At 43.7% G+C, this 24474-nt stretch overlaps 2 protein-coding genes and 1 long non-coding RNA gene across 10 annotated transcripts; 2 read left to right on the plus strand and 1 right to left on the minus strand.

Moving 5' to 3' along the window:
* The first annotated feature begins 520 nt into the window (after nucleotides 1-520).
* Nucleotides 521-3295, plus strand: beta-PheRS (phenylalanine--tRNA ligase beta subunit). The gene is made up of 5 exons (XM_018005478.2): nucleotides 521-714; nucleotides 776-831; nucleotides 897-1054; nucleotides 1115-2469; nucleotides 2531-3295. Exons 1-5 carry the CDS (start codon nucleotides 657-659, stop codon nucleotides 2680-2682), a joined length of 1779 nt encoding a protein of 592 aa, XP_017860967.1. The 5' UTR covers nucleotides 521-656; the 3' UTR covers nucleotides 2683-3295.
* Nucleotides 3296-3495: 200 nt separating this feature from the next.
* mask (multiple ankyrin repeats single KH domain) lies at nucleotides 3496-24102 on the minus strand. Of its 8 annotated transcripts, none has more exons than XM_089462928.1 (18): nucleotides 23944-24102; nucleotides 21393-22844; nucleotides 18602-18640; nucleotides 17901-18039; nucleotides 17593-17836; nucleotides 17325-17472; nucleotides 16601-16900; nucleotides 14467-16354; nucleotides 14338-14405; nucleotides 14077-14268; nucleotides 12791-13895; nucleotides 12605-12723; nucleotides 12275-12532; nucleotides 11414-12205; nucleotides 11063-11348; nucleotides 5857-10991; nucleotides 5611-5790; nucleotides 3496-5541 (listed from the first exon to the last, which is right to left on the minus strand). In XM_089462928.1, exons 2-18 carry the CDS (start codon nucleotides 22800-22802, stop codon nucleotides 5503-5505), a joined length of 12342 nt encoding a protein of 4113 aa, XP_089319054.1. In that variant the 5' UTR covers nucleotides 22803-22844; nucleotides 23944-24102; the 3' UTR covers nucleotides 3496-5502. The 8 variants fall into 8 exon arrangements, with proteins under 8 accessions (XP_089319054.1, XP_089319052.1, XP_089319053.1 ...); XM_089462926.1 differs by having other exon boundaries at nucleotides 17325-17487; XM_089462927.1 differs by having other exon boundaries at nucleotides 3496-5538; nucleotides 17325-17490.
* Nucleotides 19216-20348, plus strand: LOC149270238 (uncharacterized). Its single transcript, XR_016268693.1, has 2 exons — nucleotides 19216-19501; nucleotides 20118-20348. It is a non-coding gene; the product is annotated as an uncharacterized LOC149270238 (long non-coding RNA).
* Nucleotides 24103-24474: the final 372 nt, after the last annotated feature.

Below are 24474 nucleotides of genomic sequence, written 5' to 3' on the forward strand. Positions count from 1 at the left end.
CAACAACACGCAGTGTGTGGCATTTTTATTTTATTTTTTTTATTGACAACGTATGTCCAACTGAATATAACTTTGGAGTTTAAATTATCCATCAGTTAAACTGGTGGCATATGGTGTTTAAGACACGTTTTTGTAAAAAAAGGATTATTTTTGTAAAGAACAAAAAAAAACATTTCACAATGTCTTGTGTCAATTTTTATATTTGCAGAATCTTTTAAAAATATAAAATATTTTTTAAATTTAATTAACTGAAAAAAATACAAATTTTATTGCTGCTGGTGTTAATCGATAGTGTAATCGTTCATCTCTATTGTGAATTATAAGCTTACTCTGTTAAATTCAAACATAACGATTATTTAATGCTTAGGGCTGTTTTTTATAATTTACATGTTCTACCCATTAATAGATATTTTCATTAATATGTGTATTCTTGCAACCAGTGTTTAAAGATGCAGCATTCTTAAATCATAATTTCATCATTCACAAAATCCACTCATGTTATTCTGGTGTTATGTTAAATAACATTTTCCCAATAAATTTATAAATTAGGTGTGTACACACTCTAATCAAACAAATCTTTTTTAATATTTCTTAAAATATAAAATTAAGAAATTGCAAATCTAAGGAGATATCTGTAATTTATTTAAATTATCACAATGCCTACAATTGGAGTTAAGCGTGATCTGCTCTTTGATGCACTCGGCAAGAAATACAGTAAGTTGACCGGCAGCAGTCCACGTGGATTTTCAGTTTTAATGTTTAATCCTTTCACTAGCCGATGATGAGTTCCAAGAACTGTGTTTCGCCTTCGGCCTGGAGCTGGATGAAGTGGTAAGCAATTGGAGTATACTACTAAATAATAAATACAATTTCACCATTCAATACATTCGATGCAGACAACAGAGAAGCAAATGCTCACCAAAGAGCAAGGCGATGTTGCGGCAGCAGCGGATGCCAGCGAGGAAATCATTTACAGGATTGATATACCGGCTAATCGGTATGATTTGCTTTGTTTGGAAGGATTGGTTACGGCTCTGCGAGTCTTTCAGGGCAAGTGAGTAGAAAAACGACTACCCAAAAATTCCAATATTCATAAAACAAATTAATGCTATAGAGTGAAGCCGCCTAAATTTGAGTTTGTGGAACCGGCGCAGCGCCAAGTGCTGAAAATCAATCCTTCCACAGCGCAAATTCGTCCGTTTGCTGTGGCCGCAGTGCTGCGAAATGTTACCTTTACGCAGGACTCCTATAATAGCTTTATCGATCTGCAGGACAAGCTGCATCAGAATATATGCCGCAAACGTACTTTGGTCGCCATTGGCACTCACGATCTGGACACCATAAAAGGACCCTTCAGTTATGAGGCCCTGCCACCGGAGCAAATCAAATTTGTTCCGTTAAACCAAACACAAGAGCTGAACGGTGTTCAACTCATGGACTTTTATGCCACGCACGCACAGCTGAAACAATATTTGCCCATCATACGCGATTCACCCGTTTACCCAGTGATTTACGATGCCAATCGTGTGGTTCTGTCGCTGCCACCAATTATCAACGGAGATCACTCGAAAATTTCGCTAAAAACCAAAAATGTGTTCATCGAATGCACTGCCACGGATTTGACCAAAGCCAAGGTTGTGCTGGACACAATTGTATGCCTCTTCTCCGAGCACTGCGCTAAGAAGTTTACTGTCGAGCCATGTGATGTGGTACAAACTGATGGTACCATCATTTCCTATCCAGAGCTGGCCGTGCGCACAGAGCGTATATCAGTGAAACGAGCCAACGCATACATTGGCATCAACGAACCGGCCAGCAAGCTGGCGGACATGCTGACCCGTATGTATCTGGAAACCGAGGTTGATGCCAAGGATAGTGACTCACTAAACGTGAAGATTCCACCAACACGCCATGATGTCATACATGCCTGCGATGTCTACGAGGACGTCGCCATTGCCTTTGGCTACAATAACATCAAGAAATCATTGCCAGCCTTTATGCAAATCGCCAAACAGTTTCCACTTAACAAACTAACGGAGCAGCTGCGCGAACAGGTGGCACAGGCTGGCTTCACGGAGGCTCTCACTTTCACGCTTTGCTCACGCGACGACATAGCGCTCAAGCTTAACAAAAAGATCGAGGCCCTGCCTGCTGTCCATATAGGTAATCCCAAGACATTGGAATTCCAAGTGGTGCGCACCACCCTGCTACCGGGCCTGTTAAAAACTCTGGTGGCAAATCGTAAGATGCCGCTGCCAATGAAACTGTTCGAGATTAGCGATGTGGTGCTGGCAGACGAAGCTGCAGAGGTTGGTGCTCGCAACGAGCGACGTCTGTGTGCGGTTAACTGCAACAAGAGCGCCGGATTTGAAGTGGTTCACGGGCTGCTGGATCGTGTCATGCAGGTGCTCTCTGTGCCCTGGAAGACGGGCGGCGCCGACAAAGGCTACTATCTCCAGGCTACTGAAGGTGAGACTTTAACTGAAACTTGATGCTCAAAAACTAACTCATATCCACTTGCTCGGAACAGATCCCAGCTACTTCCCCGGGCGGTGCGCGAATGTCATGTACAACGACGCCGTCATCGGCAGAATTGGAGTGCTGCATCCAAGTGTGCTTCAGGCCTTCGACTTAACAACTCCCTGTTCGGCGGTTGAGTTCACTATTGAGCCATTCGTATAAGAAGCTCCCGTTAATAACAATTTAACTGTTCAAAACTTTCTAAAAGTTATAATAAATGGTCACAAAACCCAGCAAACAACAAAAAGTCATGTATTTTTTATTTATGCTGTTTAATGTTCTTATATTTTTCCTTCAATACAATAATAATTATAAGAGTAATAATAATCCGTATAGTATGTATGTATATCATATATGTATGTAGTTTTTTTTATTATATTTTTAGTTTTTGTTTTCTGCATGCATACTTCAAAATAATTCATATTTGAAGTACTTTGTGTGTATTTTTAAATTTTAAATTAATAAATCTATGAATTTCATTTTTCATATTTTTTTTCGCATGAAAAAAATCTATATTATTCTGCTTTGCTGTCGATAAAGAATCTAAATAACGGCTGTTTTCTGCACAAGCAGCTATTTAACTCAGCTTGGCTTGTTTTTTTTTTTTTAATGATCCGCCTGGTGTGTTTGTGTTTGTGTCCATATGTATGCATATGTATTTATGGGTGCGGTGTGTGACATTTTTGTTTGTTTTTCATCAACGAATCTTTGCATTTTGCATTCATTACATAATTTGCTTGCAGCTAAAACAATGTTTGAAACAAAACAAACCAAACAGGCAAAAAAAAACGTTATATCGGTTATTTTCTTTTTTATTCTATTAGATTATTTAGGCTTTAACGCAGTTAAAGGTAATTTCATATCATCGTTTTCATCATTTTGTTTTTGTTTCAATTGTCTGTGTTTCTATGCAAGTGTATAGGCAATGTAGCGCAAACTTGTTTACATACGCACACATATGTATATGCGTATGTGGTTTGTCTTTGAATACATATATATATATATATATATATATATATATATATATATATATATATATATGTGTGTGTATATATATATTTTATATATATTATAGATATATATTATTCATTTTACAAAGCAATTACTGCAACACGGCGCGTTTTTGACCAATCAGCGCCCACGTTGCTCATCATCATTCATCAAGTATTTGTTTTTGTTTTCGTTTGTTTATCAAGTGTATTTTTACATATTTTGTGGGTTTTGTTGTTGTTGTTGTTCTTGTATAGTTTCGTATCTTTTGTGGAAACACATTCTATGCTATGTATTGTTGTGCTCTATCTCTAAGACCTTCTACTCGTAGTGTGTCGGATAAGCATTTAAAATTTGGCAAGCCATTTATCTTTTACGTCGTTTATGCATTTGAAAAGTTGTTGGTTTTTGTTTTAATCTTTCTTTAAATGGAATATTAAATTGTATGCTTTTGTTTTACGTTTGCTTTACGTTAAGTTAATTAAGCAATTTGAATTTCTACTAGCTACATTTTTAGTATCCGTTCCCTATGAAATCTGACGAGAACCAAAAAATACTCCAAAAATTACAACACAAAATGTCATACAAACAAAAAAAGAAATCTAAAATTTTGTTTTTCTCCCTTTGTATAAAGGTGTGTAAGTTTTATGTGTGTGTGTAATTTGTTCTTAGCTAAATACGTAAGTAATTTGTATGTATTTGCTTCATTTTTTTTTCGTAGAATTTTCGCAAAATGTTTTAACAGTTTAGTGTAGGTAGTTGTAAGTATCTGTTTAATCTGTTTAATGCTTATGCATGTGTAATTTATAGCATTTAAGTAATTTTGCTGTTATTGTTGCTGCAAGCGTATCTTATTGCTTTTAGTATCGTTTTTCTCTTTTTTTACGCAGTCTGCGGCTCTAGCTAGGACCTAAGAACAAGTTCAACCTGTCGCCTTATCAAGAAGTTGACTTTTTTCTAAAACAAAGAAAGTGCGCGCCTAGATTTACAGTTTAAATGTTCAAAACGAGATGTTTTTATTATATAATATTAACTATGCATGTATGTATGTATATCCACATGTATGTGTAAGAGTGTGTTTGTGTAGATGCTCGTTAAATGTGTTCAAATTTCTCAAATTTCATTTTAATTATAATTTTCATTTCATATGACTGAGTAGAACTAGCTTAAAATTAAATGTGTGTTGGCTTAATCTTCATCACATTTTTTCGACCAATTTAGCGCTTGGAAATAATATAAGTTATACATTTGTTTACTTCAAGGAATATCAAATTATTCAAATTACATTTAAAATAAATAATATATAATTTTTCTAGGATTTCTGTTTATCGGGTGTATATATATACATATATACATATATATACATATATATATCATTATATATATACATATTTATATATACATACATATATATATATTCGTGTGTGTATTCAGTAGATGTACGAGCCTGTTCTGCGTGTGTATGGGAGAGAGAGTGTGTGTGTAAGGGCAGGAGGTTTATTATGAGCCTGTTCTTGTTGTTCTAATCGTACGTTTTTTTGCCAAACCAAGTTACCTGTAAATTTAAATAGTTGCTCGACGTAATGAAAACTTAAATTGTAAACTAGTAATTAACGAGGCCAAGGGGTTTCTATGCTTCACTGAATTTAAAAGTGTAATTTTGTGTATACCTATGGGTGGGGGCGTGTAGCTGTACGTGTGTGTGTACACTGTATCTAGTGAGAGTATGAAGTATGTTTTCGTCAGTGCATTCGCCCAGAAAATGTGAAAAACAATCGAGCCATCCATTGGCATTTACATTTTCACGACGACTATGCCCGGCATTGTATTGTTGTGCATTCCTTTCATGTGTATTGGCAACGACTTTTCCTTGTTTTATATATAGTCTAATCCGATAAGATTTGATCAGATGCAACCCGATCTGACCAAGTTCGTTGCAGCATGCTAGCCCGATGTCCATTCACTAGCCGCTGCTTCCTTTTCGCTGGCGCATCAATTTGACCAGTTTGTGGTATAGTTTGCCCAGGGCTGCTGTATATATATAAATATACAGAAACCCAATCAGAATGAAATTGGCTGACTTAGGTTGTATACACTTACGTGTTTATCATGGTGTTCCCAGGGCTCCACCTTGTTGGGCAAATGCGAGGACACATCGTCAGCGCCGTGGGCGAAGTGCTGAAAGACGTACGACGGCGGTATTAGATTAACGTGCTGTTGTTGCTGCTGCGGAGGCGGCGGTGGCGGCTGCTGCGGCATGTTGTGATAATCCATAGGCATCTAAATGGTGGCAACAATTAACAGTTATTATTTTGGTATTTCATTGTTTTGTGAAGAATATCTTACGTTCATCGGCTCGTGCTGCGGATAAGGACCATTGTTATATGGCCTATACTGCTGCTTCAGCCAATTGGGTGGTTGCTGCGGTTGCTGTTGCTGCTGTAAGCCTGGTGGCTGCGCCTTGTGCTCATTCGCCCACGGCACATGCATATTGACCAGAGTCTCATCCATGTTAAGCGCCGTCGCGGCCACATTGTAGTTGTTATACTTCCATGAGGCTGCTGCGCGCTCGGTGCCAATGGGGCGCGGCATCTTGCGTATGTCATCATGGTTGGGTGACATGGCAGATGGTGAGCTCAAGCCAGCTAGGCCGCCGCCATTCTCCAAATGCAGCATGTCGCGTCCACTGTAAGCTGGATACTCTAAGGCGCCGCCATACCACCGCTGCTGTGCCACAGCAGCTGCACCGCCCACGGGCTGCTGGCGTGCGCCAGGCGCCTGTCGGCCCTGATTGGCAAACATATTGGACTGTTGTGCGTTCGGCGCCTGATTGTTGCCACTAGGTTGTTGCTGTGGCGGCGCCTTGTTGCCTTGACCGAAGACAGTTGCCCGCGGATTCAGTCGCATGATGCCATCGACCATATGGTGGAGACTTGAGGGCTCCATTGGATAGTTATGCGGTTGCTGAGGCGTCCCCACTTTGTCATAAAGACGCTGCAGACGCTGCATGTCCTGAACCTGCCGATCAATTATTGCTGCATTGGCTATTGCAGCCGCTGCTGCTAAAGCGGGCACCGTTCCAAAATTCCCGCCGGCTGTAGGTTCTGGTGCAGATTGCATTTGCATAGGAATCGAAGGCCTCTGAATTGGTGCTGTTGGGGGCTTGATGACGCCAGGCGAGTGAGCGGCTGTCGCATTATTGTTATCACCGTGACTCTGGGTGCCATTGACAGTTACCACTCCCGATGAAGCAACTCCGTTGGCGCCTGCTGTAGGCTCGGCCACCAATGGTGATCTGGCTGCTGTTGCGCTGACCCCAGCTCCACTGGTGATTATGTTGAGCGCTTGCTGCACGCTCTGTTGGCTGCTCGGAGGCTGCTGTTGCATTGGCATCGCTGCATTGCCCACCGGCGGCGAGGTTGAATGATTCGAGGAGGCTTTTGAGCTGCCCACAGGAGAGCTGAGTATGTTGCGATTGTAGCCCGGCGCCTTGGAGGCGTCAGCCTGTGGCAACACATCGCCCACCATGGCATTCAAGCCGCAGCCAGTAGCATTGCCTGTGCCGGCTGCAGCACCGCCCGCATTTCCATCCACAGCCAGTTTACCCCACTGCGATTGCTGGTAATCGCTGAACAGGGAATAAGCACTGGACAGTTTCGCAGCCAGTTGAGCACTGAAGCTATCGGCAGCCATCATATCGTTCAACACGTTCGTATTGATGACCAAATTCTGTTGGTTGGTGTTCGCTTGAGTTGGCTGCTGCTGATGCACTTGTTGTTGCTGGAGCTGATGCAGTTGAGACGACTGCTGCTGCTGCTGCTGTTGTGGTAATTGTTGTTGTTGCTGTTGGTTTTGCTGCTGCTGTTGCTGTTGCTGTTGTTGCTGCTGCAGATTCTGCGGTACGGGCGAGGAAATTCGCTTGTTGGGTGGCGCAATGGGCGTCACTGCATGAGGCTTTCCATTGTTGTTGCTAGCATTATTATTGTTGTTGTTGCTGCTGTTGCTGCTGTTACTGTTGCTGGCTGCAGCGGCCGCTGCGGCAGCATTAACGGCGGCCACATCGGCCACGTTGAAGGTGCCAATTGGTCCAGCCAATGTGTTATTGTTGCTGTTGCCCAGCTGCGAAATAGCTGCAGCTGCGCCGCCCACAGGCTTGCCACGCCCGAAAGGCGCAACAACCACACCACCACTGCTGCGTCCACTGGTGTTGCCGACACTGCCAGGTGCATCCAGTTTCTTGGGCGACTGTGCTGCACTTGGCGCCACCTTCATGGCAAAACTTTGTGTGGACTTGCCTTGTGCTGCAGCAGAGCTCTTCTGATTAGTAAACGAAGTTATTAACTTGAGCGTGTTGCCATTTTCCTGTTTTGTTTTCGAAGATGATGTGGATGCCACGCCGTTGGAGGTGGACGAAGTGGATGCACCTCCACGTGCAGATTGCGGCTGGGTACTACTGTATGCCCGGCTGCTCTGGCCCCGCGTTGAGCTGGACGCTTTGCCGCCTGCGGCATTCGACTTGGATGCACCACCGCGTGCACTTGATGCTTTAGCACCGCTGGCAGGCGCCTGTTGCAATTGCTTGGCATTTTGGCCTTGAGCGTTACTATAAGCGACGGCCGGCGTTGAGCTTGCCGAGGAGCTCGACGATGTGGATGTTGTGGATGCAGCAGAGGAATAGTTACCCGTAGCCGTTGTGCTCGATACAGTCACGGCAGCCGTCCGATTATCCCAAGTGCCAACAGACATTTGAGCGGCTCCACTGCTGCTAGTTGCAGTCACCGGTGGCACTGTGCTGCCGGCCTTGATGCTGCTGTTGATGCGAGGCAACATCTGCAAGATGTCTACATCGGGATCCTTGATAAGCGACACGATCAGCAAATGCGCCTGCTTGGTGGCGTCGGCCAAGCCCTTAATGGTAATGCTGCGCTCCGACTGATTTTTACCCTGTTTCTCAACCTCTATGTGAGCGCCCGTTTTGGCACGAATTGCATTTATGTTGCTCCCGGCGCGTCCAATTACCCGTGATATGGCATTCACCGGTACCTGAACCTTTTTGCAGGTCATCTCCGGCACGGAGGTGGCCAACGAGCTGGCACTAGAACTGCTTACCGAGTGATGGTGCTGACCGGCGCTGCCGCTGTTCACGCTGGTTGTCGAATTGTTTGGCGTCAAGTTGGCGCTATTAGCGCCGCCAGCTCCAATCGAGGAAGCACCACCAGCTGCAGAGCTAACAACTGTCATTTGCTGGGCGCTGCTCTTCCGCACAACCTCCTTCCAGCCATCGATTTCGCTGCGCTTGGCCTGAGGAGCAGAGCCAGTCACAGATTTGATTTCCGTTGACTTTCCGCCATCCTTCCGGGTTGCAATGTTGCTGACGGACTCATTGCTAACCGGCAGCAGCTTGCTGCCCGAACCAGGTGTTTGAGGCTTGGGCGCTGGTATTGTCTCCTTCGGTGCCAGATTTTCCTTCTCTCGCTTGTTGCTAACAGTCTCCTTAGCTGCTTTCTTGCTACTATTGTTAGTAGGAATAACGGCTGCAGGTAAGGTTGCTGCTGCTGTTGCGACAACGGGTTCCTCCTTTTTGGTATCCGGCTGGCGCTTTGCTTGCTGACCAGCTGATTGCTGATTGCTACCGGAGGGCACTTTGGAGCTTTCCGTAGTTGTCGCCTTTTTAATCGCAACGCCATTCTTTGCGTTGGGCGTGGACGCCACTGGCGCCGCGGCAGGAGTTGAGGCGGCTGCTTCGTTGCTGGGTGGAATTTGTTGTTGTTGTGATTTGTTTTTCTGCTGCTGCTTTTTAGTCTTTTTGGCTGAGGTGTTGCCACTGCCACCGTTGACATTGGCAGTGTCCGCCTGGTTAGACGTGACACGCGCGGCCTTTGTATCGCCACTGGAGCAGGAGCCCTGATCAATGCCTGAATCGCCTTCTTCGCGTGCAGGCGGCGCTTCCTCATCATCCTCCTCCTTGTCCGTGTCGTCGTCCTTTTCATTGTCGCTGGCATCGTCGTCGTCGCCTTGTTGATCGTCGTCTCCAGCGTTTGGTCCATTGTTGACCTGCTGTTGGCGTCTTTTCTCCTCTTTCTTTTCCATTTTCTTCTTCTTCTTGCGCTCACGACGACGTGCAGCGGCCGCCTTGCGACTCTCCTCGCGCGTACGCTCCAAGTCGAGCTCTTCCAGCAATATGGATGCATTCTTGTTAGCCTTGACCGCCTGTGCTTCTTTAGCGGCTCGCAGGATTTTCATACAATCGTAGCATTTCTCAATCAGCTCCTTGTCGCTAATAGTGCCGATGAAGCGGATCATCTCCTGGTCTGACGGAAACTGGGACACGTACTGTACCATCCATTTCACAATCTTGGTGTGGCCTTTGCGATAAGCGGCCATCAGGCAGGAGACGCGCCGATTGTCCTGGGAATCAATGTCTGCATTGTGATTGTACAGCAGCTCTACCACACTCAAGTGACCACCGTGGGCTGCCAGCCATAGAGGAGAGTTGCCCTTCTTGTTCTTCACCTCCACACTGGCACCGCGCGACAACAACAGTTCCACGAACTTTTGGTGTCCCTTGTCGGCGGCAATAGTGAGTGCCGTATCCCTAGACGTGGGCACAGGCGCCGCGTTTACATCGGCTCCTTTATCGAGCAGTACACGCCCCACTTCAATATAGCCACCAGATGCGGCCTCCATGAGGGGCGTTAGACCGGTTTTTGCGCGATGCTCGACATTTGCGCGACGATCGAGCAGTAAACTGACCACCTCGTGACGCCCTTGGAAGCAGGCGAGCGTGAGGGCTGTATTGCGATTTGTCTCAATCTGTGCGTTGATATCAGATCCCTGATCCAGGAGAAGCTTAACCGCTGCCGTATGCCCATTCATGGCAGCCAACATTAGCGGTGAGATGCCCAGTTTGCTGCCAGTACGGGAATTGATCTCGGCGCCGTGATTAAGCAGCAGCTTGATGATATTCACATATCCGCCGCTGGCGGCCAAGCTCAGTGGAGTATAGTCCGATACATTGCGATGCTCCTTATTTGAGCCAACTCCTAGCAGCAGCTCGACAACCTCATAGCGTCCACCGGAGCACGCCAATGATAATGGTGTATCCTTGGTGCGTTCAGATTGCGCTTCCAACTCGGCATTATTCTTGAGCAGAGTTTCCACGACCTTCTCGTGGCCCGCGGTGGCGGCCAATATCAGAGGCGTGAAACCCTTCTTGTCGCGATGCTCGATATTCGCTCCTCGACTGATCAGCAGCTCAACCAACTCCTCGTGTCCACCAGCGCAAGCCAGCGTTAAAGCCGTATCATGATTGGATTCCGTTTCCGAGTCAATCTCAATAGTTTTATCAACGGCTGCAGCGGCTGCAACAGCCAGTTGATTTTGTAGTTGAGCCTGTTGCTGGGCTGCCGCCGCTGCTGCTGCTGCAGCTGCTGCCGCCGCCGTTGCTGTTGTCACCGGCTGCTGATGTTGATTGGTGTTGACTGTTCGATCAAGAGAATATTTTACAATTAACAGAGTGTCTTGGCGGTGGTTAGCCCCATATGATATTTACCTTGACTACCAGCTGGTGTTTGACGAAATCCAGAACAGCGTCGATCCTTTCGAGATTGCTTGTCAATTGCCTTCTTGGCAATGCCCCCGGGCATTGATTTGGTTGCACCAGTTGCTGCACCCACTGCCGGTGCATTGGGCGTGGACATTGGCCAAATTGATAGCTCATTTTGCTGCTGCTGCTGCTGTTGTGGGGTTTGCTGCTGCTGTTGTTGCTGTTGTTGAAGTGCAAACTGAGTGAATTGCTGGGGCACAACAACGGAGCCTGCATGAGTCTGTGTGGACACCTGTAAATTCGAACGAATAAATTAATTATAATGGATCAAGTGAATTCTAGTTTAGGGGCACTTACCTGGTGCTGCACACATGTGGGTGCCTGCATTTGTGGTGGTGGATGCATCAAGAGCTGCTCTTGCAAATTTAAGTGCTTCTGCTTGAGGCTCTGTGATATGGGCATCGCCTGGACTCCAACAACTGAACCGACGGCAGGTGATTGCCGCTGCTGCAGCAGCAACTCTTGCGCCACCTGCTCCAATTCGGTCTGTGTGGGCGGTCGCTGTTGTTGCTGCTGGATTAGTCGCTCGGCGCGTTGCTGGAACATATGCTGTTGCTTTTGCTCACATTGCAGTAACTGTTGTTGATGCAGCTGAAGATCTGTTGATTGATCAGATATCGGCGGCTGCTGTTGCTGCTGTTGTTGTTGTTGCTGCTGCTGTTGTTGTTGTTGCTGCTGCTGTTGTTGTTGCTGCTGCGGTTGTTGTTGTTGCTGCTGCGGTTGTTGTGTCATGGCCGGCGGCAGTTGGAACAAGAACTGAACTGGCGGTGCGTTTTTGTCCCCGCTCTCCACATTATAGACGAAGTTGGCAGAAGGCTGCTGGAGTTGCTGTTGCTGTTGGCCGGTTGCCGCTGCAACGGCTTTAATAATGCGTGCACTCGAGTGTTGCTGTTGCAGTTGCTGCAACTGCTGCTTTAACTCTGGATCCCCTTCCAATGTAACTTGCTGCTGTTGATGCTGCAGCTGGAACTCGGCATTATTGGGCAGTGTTGAGTGAATCTGCTGCTGCTGCTGCTGCGGCTGTGTGGCAACACCAGCTGCGGCACTATCTGCAGAGAACGGTAGTAATGCAACTGATGTCTGTTGGTGCTGTCCAGAATGAAACATAATCCACATATTAATTTCAACAGTTAATCATCGCTAATCATGCAGCCTTACCTGCATATTCTGTAGATCATCAGCGTCAAGCAAACGCTGTTGCAGTGCTTGCTGTGCCTGGATAGGATAGTCCAGAAGAACGAGATTCGCCTGACGCTGCTGTTGCGCATCCGCTGCAGCGGCTGCTGCTGCCAATAGCTGCTCCTGTCCACTCCATTTGCCAGACGACTGAGACCAATGGCCGGAGAATCTGCCCTTGCACATCTGATTAAGGCTGAACTCTGCGAGTTCTGGACATTGCAGATTGCTGGCCAGTTCCTACAAAATACCAAGTTGAAAGCAGATTTAGTCATCACATTTGCAAACACAGGATATAAAATGTTTTATTACCAGGAATATGTCCTCCATTTCACCAGTTATTTCATATTGTCCTCCATCAGCTCCATCGCTGGCAAAATGCTCGAGGCCAGCGTATAGCTCCCCAGCTGCAGCCGCAGGTGTTCCATCATCTGTTGTCATAAATTCAATTCAGACCCGTTACACAATTGTTGTATACAATTATTTGTTAGCACTTACCACACTGCTCAGCGTTCTGCTGTTGTTGGCTGTGAGCCTTAGCATGCACTGCTGCTGCCAGCTGTTGCTGGAGGAGACTATTCAGAGCAGCATTGTTAACGGCCGTTGCCTTAAGGGGAAGCATATGTATTAGCTCAGAGTTCGGCAAATCCTGACGAAAGTCGCATAATGATAAGTTCTCCAGTCTTGTTGACATTTTGCGTAATTTTGGTCGCAGAGCTGCCCCACTTTTCGAGTTAGTGTCGTTCTGATCGCCGACGGCAACATTGACATCCAAGAAGAACTCATCATCGTCTTCGTCGTCATCGCCTCCGTCGTTATCATCGTTGCCATCATCTTCGTCTATGTAGTCAACTTCAGCATCCGCATCATCATCATCGTAGTTAAGCTTATCGATTTCGCCGCTCTGGGTATCCGGATCATCTTCATCATCATCATCGTCATCATCTACGACCTCCTCCTCTATTATAGTATCCGTCAGCTCAATAGGTTCTGGTGGCAAGGTATTTTCTTCGCCGTCAGCCTCGCCTTCCTCACTTTCGATGTCGGTGACAATTTCATCGATTTCCTTATTTGTCGCTGTTACCTGGGCGGCCATGGCTGCTGCGGAGCAGAGTGTTGCCAGATTCTTCATTTCAGCCCGGTTCTCAACCCGCTCCATATTTGGCGACATGATCGTCTCCTCCATTTCGGGCGGCGTTTCAGTGGGTGACTTGGGCTGTTCGCCAAAAAAATTGTGCATCTGCCAGCCCTCCTTGAAGAACTTTAACTGCGAAGCACTGGCCAGCTTGTCATTGAAGCGGACCAAGGAATGAGCGCTCATTGACTCATTAACCGCCGTTTCAAGCAGACCTCGAAAGTCCTCCATGGCAGACTTTTGATGCAGCACTTCACTGCTGGCACCTTCCATGGGCGGTTGCTGTTCGGCAAAGCTGTTGCCGCCACACCCGGTTGGTGAAGCCATCGGTGAGGCCGGAGAATTTGAGTAGTCCACAAGAGACGCGGCGCGCTGCTGATGATGATGCAACTGCAGATGTTGCTGGAATTTTAACTGCGTCTGCTGCATTTGTTGTTGCAATTGAAGTTCCTTTTGCTGTTGCAATTGCTATTATTTGTATAAAGAGTTCATTGGGTAAGTGTAAGTTTCTAAGCAACATGTAATTTGTATGAAAACAAAAAATAAACTAAACCACAATCAATTTTCAAAAACGATCAATTTGTTTTTGTTTTTGTTGTGCTTTGGTTGACATGATATAGACTAATTAAATATTTGTACTAATGCTTACCAAATTGTTGAAGAAGGAGACCATTTGATTCTGGCCCGGCTGTCCAGTTGCTGTAGATGCACGCGCTGCTAATGTGGCCGCCTGCTTACGATTGTTTTTATTGCTGGCTTTGACCTTGGGTCGATCGCTAATTGCGGTGCTCTGCAGCACTTCCGAGGAGTGGGTAATGGCGCCAGAGCCACTGGTATTGAGCTGGTCGAATAAAATCATTGCATACATTAATAATGAGCACAATTATACTATAAATCATCTCGTTCTTACCGCTGGAATTTGAGAGCCATTTTCGCTCGCATTGAGTGTATTCTGAGTGCTATCACTGGCTCCGGCAACTAAAAGTGAAATAGATTGTTAAGCATATGGTATTTGTGGCGTATGTCCGTTTACCTTTACCTTTTTGACTTGTTTCCAATGTCGGATCGCTGCCATCGTTACCATCGCCGGGCGCATCAAAACCCCGCCTTCTCGGCAATCGCGATTCATCTGCAGAACAGACTAATATCTGCTCGTGCTGATGCGTCTCGTCTTCACCCAGCGGTTGTGAGCGTATTTGCTGAGAAATCTGTTCCAGTGGCAAATCAATTCCCTCCAATGGGGAGTCAGTTGTTTTCTCACATACGACCTGCTGACGATTCTTGCGCGACCCAAGTCCCTTGAGCTTTGGTTGCTGCTGTTGTTGTTGCTGCTGCGGTACGGGTTGCTGGCAAACGGTGTGCAAGAGAACAGGTGGCGCTGGTGGAGCCTTTTGTGGAGGTGTTAGGGAGTTGATGTGGTCCATGTCATAGTGCTTGCAGGGCACTAGCTGGGCACCAGTTGGCGGCAGTGTCGTTTGCTGATGTTGCTCAAATCCCGGCTGCAAGTGAAACAGCCGTGATTTGGCAATAAGGCCTTCCTGCTGTTGTGCGCTCAGCGTGGTCAAATCAATTCCACCGCCACCGGCACCACCCATTGTAGAGACGTATTCCTCTGTCGCTGACGCGTCGGTAATGCTAGCAGCAGAGGCCGCCGTCAGCTGAAGCTCACCGGCATCCAGAAAATCACCAGTTCCCAGGGCCACAATATTGCTAGGGCCATTTCCGGTGAATTGCTGCTGATATAACAGTTGCTGGTTGTTGGCACGTGCTGCCTCGGACACCTCGTGCAGGCCAGGAGGGGCATTCAACTGTTGCATCTGCATCTGTTGCTGTATCTGCTGCTGCAGCAACTTTTGCTGACGCATGTGATTAACTGACTGCGCGCTTGTGCCGGGAGACAGTTCTGTGGGTGAAATATGGGGGTAGCGAAAGAGCAGCTCCACAACACGTGTGTGACCACCCTTAGAGGCCTCGATCAGCATAGTGCTGTTATCCTTGAGCTTGTGAAAGGGATCGGCACCGTTTTTGAGCAGCAATTCAACCACTGACTGATGACCACCAGCACACGCCAGCGAAAGCGGAGTGTGATCATTGCTGGTCGTCTGCTTGTTTACATTGGCGCCTTTTTGAATAAGGAATTTTACGGTGCACAAGTGACCGGCACGACAAGCCTTCATAAGCGGGGTTCGCCCGCCTTCCGACTCGTGCTCCAGTTCGGCACCATACGACAAGAGCACACCGGCAGCATCCGTATGGCCGTTCTCGCAGGCATGTGTTAGTGCTGTATCTCCGGTTTGCGTCTCCGCATGAACGTTTGCCTTATTCTGCAGCAGGAATCGCACCAAATCGGTGTGACCTTCCTGTGCGGCTTCCATGAGGGGCGTGGAGGCGCCGAGCTCTAAATTAGCGCCTCCGTTTATTAGGAAAGCGGCCACTTCACTAAAACCGCCACAACAGGCAAGTGTAAGGGCAGTTTCTTGGGTTTCCTCAGTGGTGGCATTAATGTTGGCTCCCTTGGCAAGCAGCAGAGCCACCATTTCCTCATGTCCTTCGCGTGCCGCCTCCATCAGAGGTGTGTAGCCCTCATCGTTGACCTCCTCAATGTTGGCACCGCGCTCAATTAACAGCGTTGCAAGCTCCACATGACCACCACAGGCAGCCAGCGTAAGCGGAGACTCAAATGAATCAGTTGGCATGTTAACTTGCGCTCCAGAGTCTAACAACAAGCGCGCCACCTCCACGTGTCCATCCATTGAAGCCTCCATTAGTGCCGTGTGCATCTCATCGGTTTTATGCTCCTGATCTGCGCCAGCTTGTAACAGAAAGCGTACCATATCTAGATGACCCTTATAGCAGGCTAGTGTGAGAGCACTTTCCTTAAACTCATTCGAGTGGGTGTTAATGCCGGCACCATGTTCAAGCAGTACCTACAATATAATTATTTTCAATTAGTCGTTGTATAAATAATACGCATACAAGTACAATGATAACAATTCATGCATCAGATAAGATCAAACTAAATCATGATATTTGCGTTTCAAAATTTCAAAATCAGTAACTCGATTTTCGAAATCGGCCCACAAAATAATCAAATCTCGGATTCTAATCACTTGCTATTTTCAATATGTATTTTAAAAATAATAAACATATATCGAATGTATTAAAATTATTACCTTAGCTACTTCGACGTGACCCGCAGAGGCAGCCTCCATCAACGGTGTATGTCCATTTTCGTTTTGCTCCTCAACGTTAGCGCCATGTTTGAGCAGTACTTTCACAACTTCCACCTGGCCACCAGCACACGCAAACATTAGCGGTGTATTACCAGTTGCACAGTGCGCATTTACATCGGCATTGTGGCTAAGCAGCAGCTTAACAATATCTAAGTGTCCGGCAGAAGCAGCCTCCATTAGTGGTGTAGAGTCTTTTTGTCCTTTATCCTCGACTTGGGCAGCTGACATAGCTAGCAGAACCTATTTTAAAGAAGATTTCCAGTTGTTTAGATTATTGACAACGCTTAAATGCCTTAAAACTAAATTCAAGTTCAACCATAATTCGCGCTCTTCTTGATACTAAAGTAATTCTACTGACTCCTAGTTTTTTTTATGGCGCAGCTGTTTCTAGTACCTTATCGAAATATCGATAGTTTGATGACATCAAATTGCAAATCTGTTGAATATGATGTTGCCACTAACACAATAGCAATGATATTGCCACACAGCTGGATCAGGAAGATCTTTAACTAACCGATTTGTATAAATAGAATCGGTTTAATTAATTTCAAAAGCTAATGATTCTTGGAACAATGTAAGGCAGTGTTTTATATGTTTATATAGGATCTATCAATGTCTGTATTTTATCATTTTTTTCACTGTATTTATCACATTGAATACATACCTGTGCTAGCTCATAGTATCCTGCCGAGCAAGCCATCGACAACAACGACTCGCCTTCATCCGTGGACGCAGTTGCTTCGTTCAAGTTACCTTTGCACAGCAACCGTTTCACAGTGTTGACATCATTGTCCGCGCAGGCGTTGACAAGGCTGCGCGAGAAAGCACTACTGTAAATTTCAGTTGAAAGTTACACACCAATTTAGGAAACGTATGCACACATCCCCACATGGGATGGCTGCTAATCTATGGCTCTTATTGATGTTACTCACTTCTTGTCGCGTGGACTATTGGCACAGCGCATTTTTGTTAGCGCCTGCTTGGTCTCGTCGATCGCATGCGTGGCGTGCCGGAGAACGGGGGCCTTCTCGTTAGCGGCTGCCTCCAGTAGGGCCGTGAGATTGCTCGACCGCTTGTTGTTGGGCTCAAGCAAGAAGTTCTTGACCTCTGGCGCATCCTCCTCATCGTCCTCTTCGTCGATGTCCTCATCGTCGGCATCGTTATCTTGCAGTACGTCTGTCAATTGAACAAAAATATTACATTGACTTTCAATTCATATGGATTTTTTTGATATGCTTACCTATCTCTTCATCTTCTTCCTCGTCATCACCTTCAGACTCATCTGAATCCTCAGATTCCTCTTCCGTCTCATCATCGTCTTCTCGCGCTTCGCCCTCCTCATGAGGACAGCTATCGTGATCAGACTCGGCTATATCATCCTGAAAACATAAACGTAGCATTTGTATTATTTGTTTGTTCTATTCAGATTAAATATATATATTCGTGCTCATCAGTTAAAAGGTGAGTAAAGAAGGTTGCTGGAACTTGCTGGAAGTAATAAAGGCAGAACTATTCAGTGGAGCACTTAAGAGCACATTCTTGTTGTCTAAGGCCAGCAATATGTTGCTTTATGTGTTGTTACAGAATCGAAGTGGTGATAGTAGTAGTATTATTGATGGTTTTATTATTACTATTACTATTATTATTGTTAACATTAACCCACTTTTTGCTTTTGGGTTAAATAAATTTGCGGTTAGCCTTAAAGCCAAAAATATAAATATAGTTCGTAAATTGTAAATTGTGTTGGTTGAATCATTATTTCCAACCAATTTTGGCTCTACGCCTTCAAATCAGCAAGTTAAGATTTGATTGATTTGGTTTAGTTTGGGGTAAGTATAGCTAATTATCGAAATTTGCATTTATCGATCAATAAATTGCTAACTAGTTTTGCTGCGCTTCGATTATGGTTGTTTTTAGAGGCACTTATAACGCGAAACTTACCAGGAGATCTGGCCTTAAACACAAGAATGCCAATAGGATCTACAAATAAAGAGAAACGTAAGAGACGTACATAAATAATAAAAATAACTGAAGCGAATGAAAATGCATGTATATTGTTAATTAAAAACCAGCACAATATTGCATTGACGCTTGGCGTTTTGATATTTGTTTAGGTTGAACGCAACGAAACACAAATATTGATATTACTTGAATAAAGGACTGGAACACAAAGTCCATGGTGGTTATTGCACGCCGTACCAAATCTTTAACTGAAGCACGACGCATTATATTATCAAAAAATGACGATTGAACCATTCTTGGGTGATATGAGTAGTTGTCAGATATTAAATGCAATTAGAACAAGAATTTTTTGAGTTATTTTAATTGTCAAAGATCTGGAAATATGATTATATTTACAAAGCGTACTATTAGACTGAATTTTAATTTACCCTAGCACACACACTCAAGGTTTGTTCAATAGAAGTTTCGATTTCCTTTTCCTATCTCTTCTTTATACACACATGTATGCATGTGTATAAATTAGTTTGAAAATATGCGGCGAATCTTCTTACAGCCAGAGTTGCCAGATACCGATGTGACAGTGGCAGCACAAATAATAAGGAAAACAAAAAACAAAACCAACAAATTATTATTGCCAGTGTGCTTTTTGCTTTCATTCATTACCATTTCCATTTTATTTCGTTTAAACGTCAATACTCATGCAAAATTAAATACTTGTATTGGGCTGTGTGTGTGTGCGTATGCGTATGCTGGCCAGCTTGCTGGTTTTTTATTACAAATTTGCAAGCCAAAGGGGAGAGGCAGAGAAACGGTTTCTTTGGAATTTTAAAAATCGCATGAGTCATTTCCATTTAGTGCACTGTGATAGCATATACATATGTATGTATATATATTGATATTATATACTAAGTATTTGTACATATATGTACATATACTGAATACACGTCCAAAATTGAGGGGAAATTGTGCTTTAATTATGAATCGAACCTACATACATACATGCCTAAATAGTATACGTATGCTCAAGTGATAATAATTATTGGACGTAACCTTTAATGATCGAATACTACGGTATTAATTACATACAAATAAATAACACACGTAAAAGTATTTAGAGAATATATGTACATATGTATATAAAGAGAACCTAAACGAGTTCAATCGCCGCCTCTGCCACGACATGCTTTTTTTTCGGTTTCTCGTGCGTTTTTCTCTGCTTGTTTCGGGCGTTGGAGTGCGTGAGTGTGTTTGTATGAAGATATGTATGTAAAACGTGTGAATCGTCTGTGCGGTTTTTTTTTAAATAGTTAATTATTTTGCAAGTTACATCTACAAATTATATATTGACCTTTCTCAAACATTTTTTTTATTTAGATTGTATTTGTTGAGCATAACTTTTAAACTTATGTTATTTATTTTTATTAAAATGTTTTGTATTGCTGAATTTTTTTCTTGTTTATTTATTTATATATGTATATATATATTTTTTTTGCAGTTTTGCACCATTGCTCTTCACACACGATTTCACTCGCCAAAAACAACAAAAGCAGCAGTCGCTTGGTGTTGCCAGACTATTTAAACGCTGTCAAATTAACCTGCAACAGCAACGCGGAGCCCAACACGAAACGGAATAACAAACAAAAACCATACTGAATGTAATTCATTAATAAACAACTGCGAGATAGTGAAATATATTTATATGACTTATTTTTATAAAAATGATATATATACTTCGCGTTTCATTTTTAAATCCTAAAGAATTGGCTAATGACCTTTCGGGCTAAGTGGGCAACAATTTCAGCTATATATACATATGTATGTATCGGTGCATGTACACGCTGTGCTATATCCACAAAAGGCCAGACAAAGAAATACATATACACACACATACACAAATGCAAGCCATGCAGCTGCACAGCTGATTTTTGTATGCATGTATTTACACAAAATACGAATAAACGAATATAATTCACAAAGCACCGCAGAGTGAAGAAAAACGTCTGAAATCGAGTCATAACGAATTGTTACTTGAAACGGGTTTTACAGCATTAACAAAGGGAGAAAGAGAGAGAGAGATCGGAAGGCGGATTTATCAATTTAATTCGAAAAGGTTTCTAGTTGTGTATATATGCGAGAATCTGCTCAGATAAAATCTATAGGAAATCATTAGAACGTGTGATATGTTATTATATTAATATATCAAATAAGACAATATATGTATGGGTAGACAGGTAGCAGGACAAGAAGAAGAAAATGTATTCTCATTAATGTAAAATATACGAAAATAAACAATATTCTAACTAATGTCAAATTTGTATATTATTTAATCTACCACAATATAATATTCGAACTTAGCTCCCAAAGTAATTTGTTTAAATTAATAGTAAATACAAAGTAGCTCGTATTAATGAACCTAATCTTATCACAAATGAATATAATGAACTGTAAAATCATGACGTGTTCTATTCGCCCTAGTTAATAATATATTTGTCTTGATTAAACTTAAGAGAAAACTATACTAAAATATACTAAATGTTTATTTTTTAACATTTTAAAACGGATAAGAATAGCTTCGCTCTAAATCACCTGTTCTGTAATTGATTTTGAGCTCGTTAAATTGGTTACTGGCTTGAACTACTAACTGAACCTTCATCTTAAAATCAAAATAGCAACGATTTCAAATATTTACACAAATCAATTAATAATAAATAATTGAGATCAGTTATTAGCTGGATATAAAATACTTTTGTGATTCTTCACATAGACTCACCTCTGAGACAGACTCCTCCTCAGATTCGGAAAGATCTGTGGTGACAGGCTGGGGATAGAACTCGGTATCCGTATCCGTATCCGTTGTGATGATGTTCTGCAAGGCTGAGGAGAATGCATTCACAATGCCCACCGAAGACGACAGTGGCGAGGAGTTGGACGATGCGGACGACGAGGCGGCGGCGGCAGCCGTTCGATTCGCAGCGGCTGCTGCGGCGGCAGCAGCGGCAGCGGCATTCGATATAGCGCCTACATCCTTCAGTTTTTTTAGCACAGCCACAGCTGTGGATTTCGAGCTGCTCGTCTGCGGCGTCAGGCCAAGTCCCACAGCAGCGCCAGCGCCGGCATTGCTATCCGCCGCAGCGGCAGCTGCGCCCATCAGCAACGTCGTCGCTGCAAATTTCAAATGCGCAGAGTCCTTGCTGCTAGCGGCTGAGCCTAGTGCTCCAGATGAAGGCGTTTGCTGCTGTTGTTGTTGCTGCTGCATTACTACCTGCCGCTTGATCGCCGCATATGCAGCGCGCGTCTTCTTGGAGCTGCTGGGCGTGGGAGCGGGCGCGTGTGCTGGAGCGGGCGCAGAGGCGATGGCCGCTCGGAATTTTGCAGCGACAGCGGCTGCTATGGGCGCATTTATTGTTGCCGTTTCACTTGTTGTTGCTGTTGTTATTGTTGTTGTGGTTGCTATTGTTGCTGTTGTGGCGGGCATAGGCGTGGCTGTGGGCGTGGCTGTAGCTGTGGTTGTGGTGCCAGCTGTAACAAATGCAGCCGCAGCTGCAGCCGCATCGCTTTGCGCGTTCGTTTTGCTGGCAGCCGTTTTAGACATTTTGCTGGTGTTATTGTTGTTGTTGTTAGTATTGTTGGCAGTGGCAGTGGCTGTGGCTAACGCGCTGCTTTTGTTGCTGTTCACTTTTAACCTGACACTAGGGTTGCTGTTGTTGTTGCTGCTCTTCAGTTTGGTCAGCTCAGCTGCAGTCGCTGCAGTTGTAGCCTTAGTCAGATCCTTGGCAACAACAGACGCCGCTTCATGCTTCTTCTTGCTATTGTTGCTGCTACTGCTGTTGTTGTTATTGTTGGCGTTGGTGTTCGTGTTCTTGATGTTGTTCGCAATGAGCGCAGCCGCTATAGAGGTTCGGGCGGCTGCGTTTCGCGTACCGGTACAATTCACCTGTCTGACGTTGTTGTTGTTGCTGTTATTCTTCGCTGCTGCGATTCGTTGTGCAGATGCAGCGCTGTTAGCTTTAACTTGGTTTGTTACTGTTACTGTTGTTGTTGTTACTGCACTTGATGTTGTTGTAGCTGCTGTTGGTTTTGCAGTTGTCTTTGCTTTGTTTTTGTTTAAATACGCAGGACGCACGCTATTTAGATTCAAGTTCAAGTCATCGCCATCATGATTTTTCGCATCATTATTCATTTTAGTCTCGATTGGGCTTCCTTTGAAATCAATTCACGCGTGCTTGTCGTGTACAAATACGAATTTTAACAAAATATTAAATAATAAATTACTTCAACGAATTTGACATTTTTAGGTTTTTCAAATTTTTTTTTTTTACTTTTTGCCATTGACAAAAACGCCAAACACAATTTCGTGTAATTTTTAAATATTCTTATACAAAGCGTGCTGCGTTTTTATCGATTTTGTTAAGGAATTGAGGTAGATTAGACATATATATATATATTATACATATATGTGAATAAAGGCACACACACAAGCACATTCACATTCATACACACATCCGCACACACTCTCATGCACATGCACAGGGAGATCGAGACCGTATGGCAACGCTGCGCATTCTTTCACTTCTTCAGCATTGCACACTCATTCGTTCGCCGTTGTACATATGTAGTATATGCTCATGCATACATACATACATACACTCATTTAATTTTCCGTTCGCTTAATTCACGATGGTAACATAATAAAAAAAAACGTAAGAAACGCGTAGATAGTCGAGGCAAAGCACAAATTATTTCAAAATATATCTATAAAATATATAAGATTATCCTTGTGGTTGGCCAATCGATGCGCAATTGGCAGATTAGATGCTGACACAGCGTGGTTTTCTGCTTTATATAATCGTAGCATGTACACAAAATAAATGCAAGATACGTGCTGCATTTTAAATTATTTACAATTTATGTATATATTAAATTGCAATATATTATTTATAAAACTTTTTCAACCATTTTCGACTTCGCCCCAAACGAGCGCAGACAAAAAATCACTTTACACATTTTACAGCGAACGAAACCGAGCGAATGTCGCGCCAAAGCGAGATAACAATGCCCAACCAGCCAGTCAGCGACACTCACAGTGTGTGCACAAGCGAGAGGACGCTACTGAGTTGAGCGAAACCACAATCACACGCACGCCAAAGTCGAATAGCAGGCGGACGACGACGAAGGCAAATTAAGCAACTAAGGGAAAATTTTTCTTCGCTGCTATTCCGATGCACTTTATCACTAATTTAACACTGCGTTTAAACATGAAAACATGCACAGCGTATAGGGCATATGTTATCCAATAATTTTACAATAGACTCGCGTATTACCGTTGTAAATTTTCGGCCAATAAATAAAATTTTCAGCAACTATAAAATTCACAGTCTGTCATTCACAGTTTCGGATCGCCATATTATTCCCGGATATTGAATTGAACTAGTAGGCAACGTAAGAGATGAATCAGTCGGCTCCTATTGCTTACGCTACGTAATACGTAACGTAAGGGGTATGGTTTATCTGAGTTTTTTGGGATAACTAGGATAATAACTTTGAGTTTAGTTTTTTAAATTGTAAATAAATTGAACATAAAGTGCTCAAAAACGATTAAAATAACTATTTTAAAAATATACTACCATTTACAAAATGATATTTGTTTGTAAATAATTTGATTTGTTTTGTTTTTTAAAATTCTATAAAATAATATTTTTGTGTTTCTGTAATATTAGATGTATTCAATGTAAATAGCGTACTTCTCTTATATTTCTTATTTATAAATGGCTTTAGCCACTTATCGAAGTTGGCGAAATATAATGAACGCAGGTAAATTAAAAAGAAAACAATTCTTTATCGTTCGTTTTCAG

The sequence above is a fragment of the Drosophila arizonae genome, chromosome 2, assembly GCF_054131065.1.
Source record: "Drosophila arizonae isolate 15081-1271.41 chromosome 2, UAZ_ARI_1.0, whole genome shotgun sequence".
NCBI classification, from domain to species: domain Eukaryota; kingdom Metazoa; phylum Arthropoda; class Insecta; order Diptera; family Drosophilidae; genus Drosophila; species Drosophila arizonae.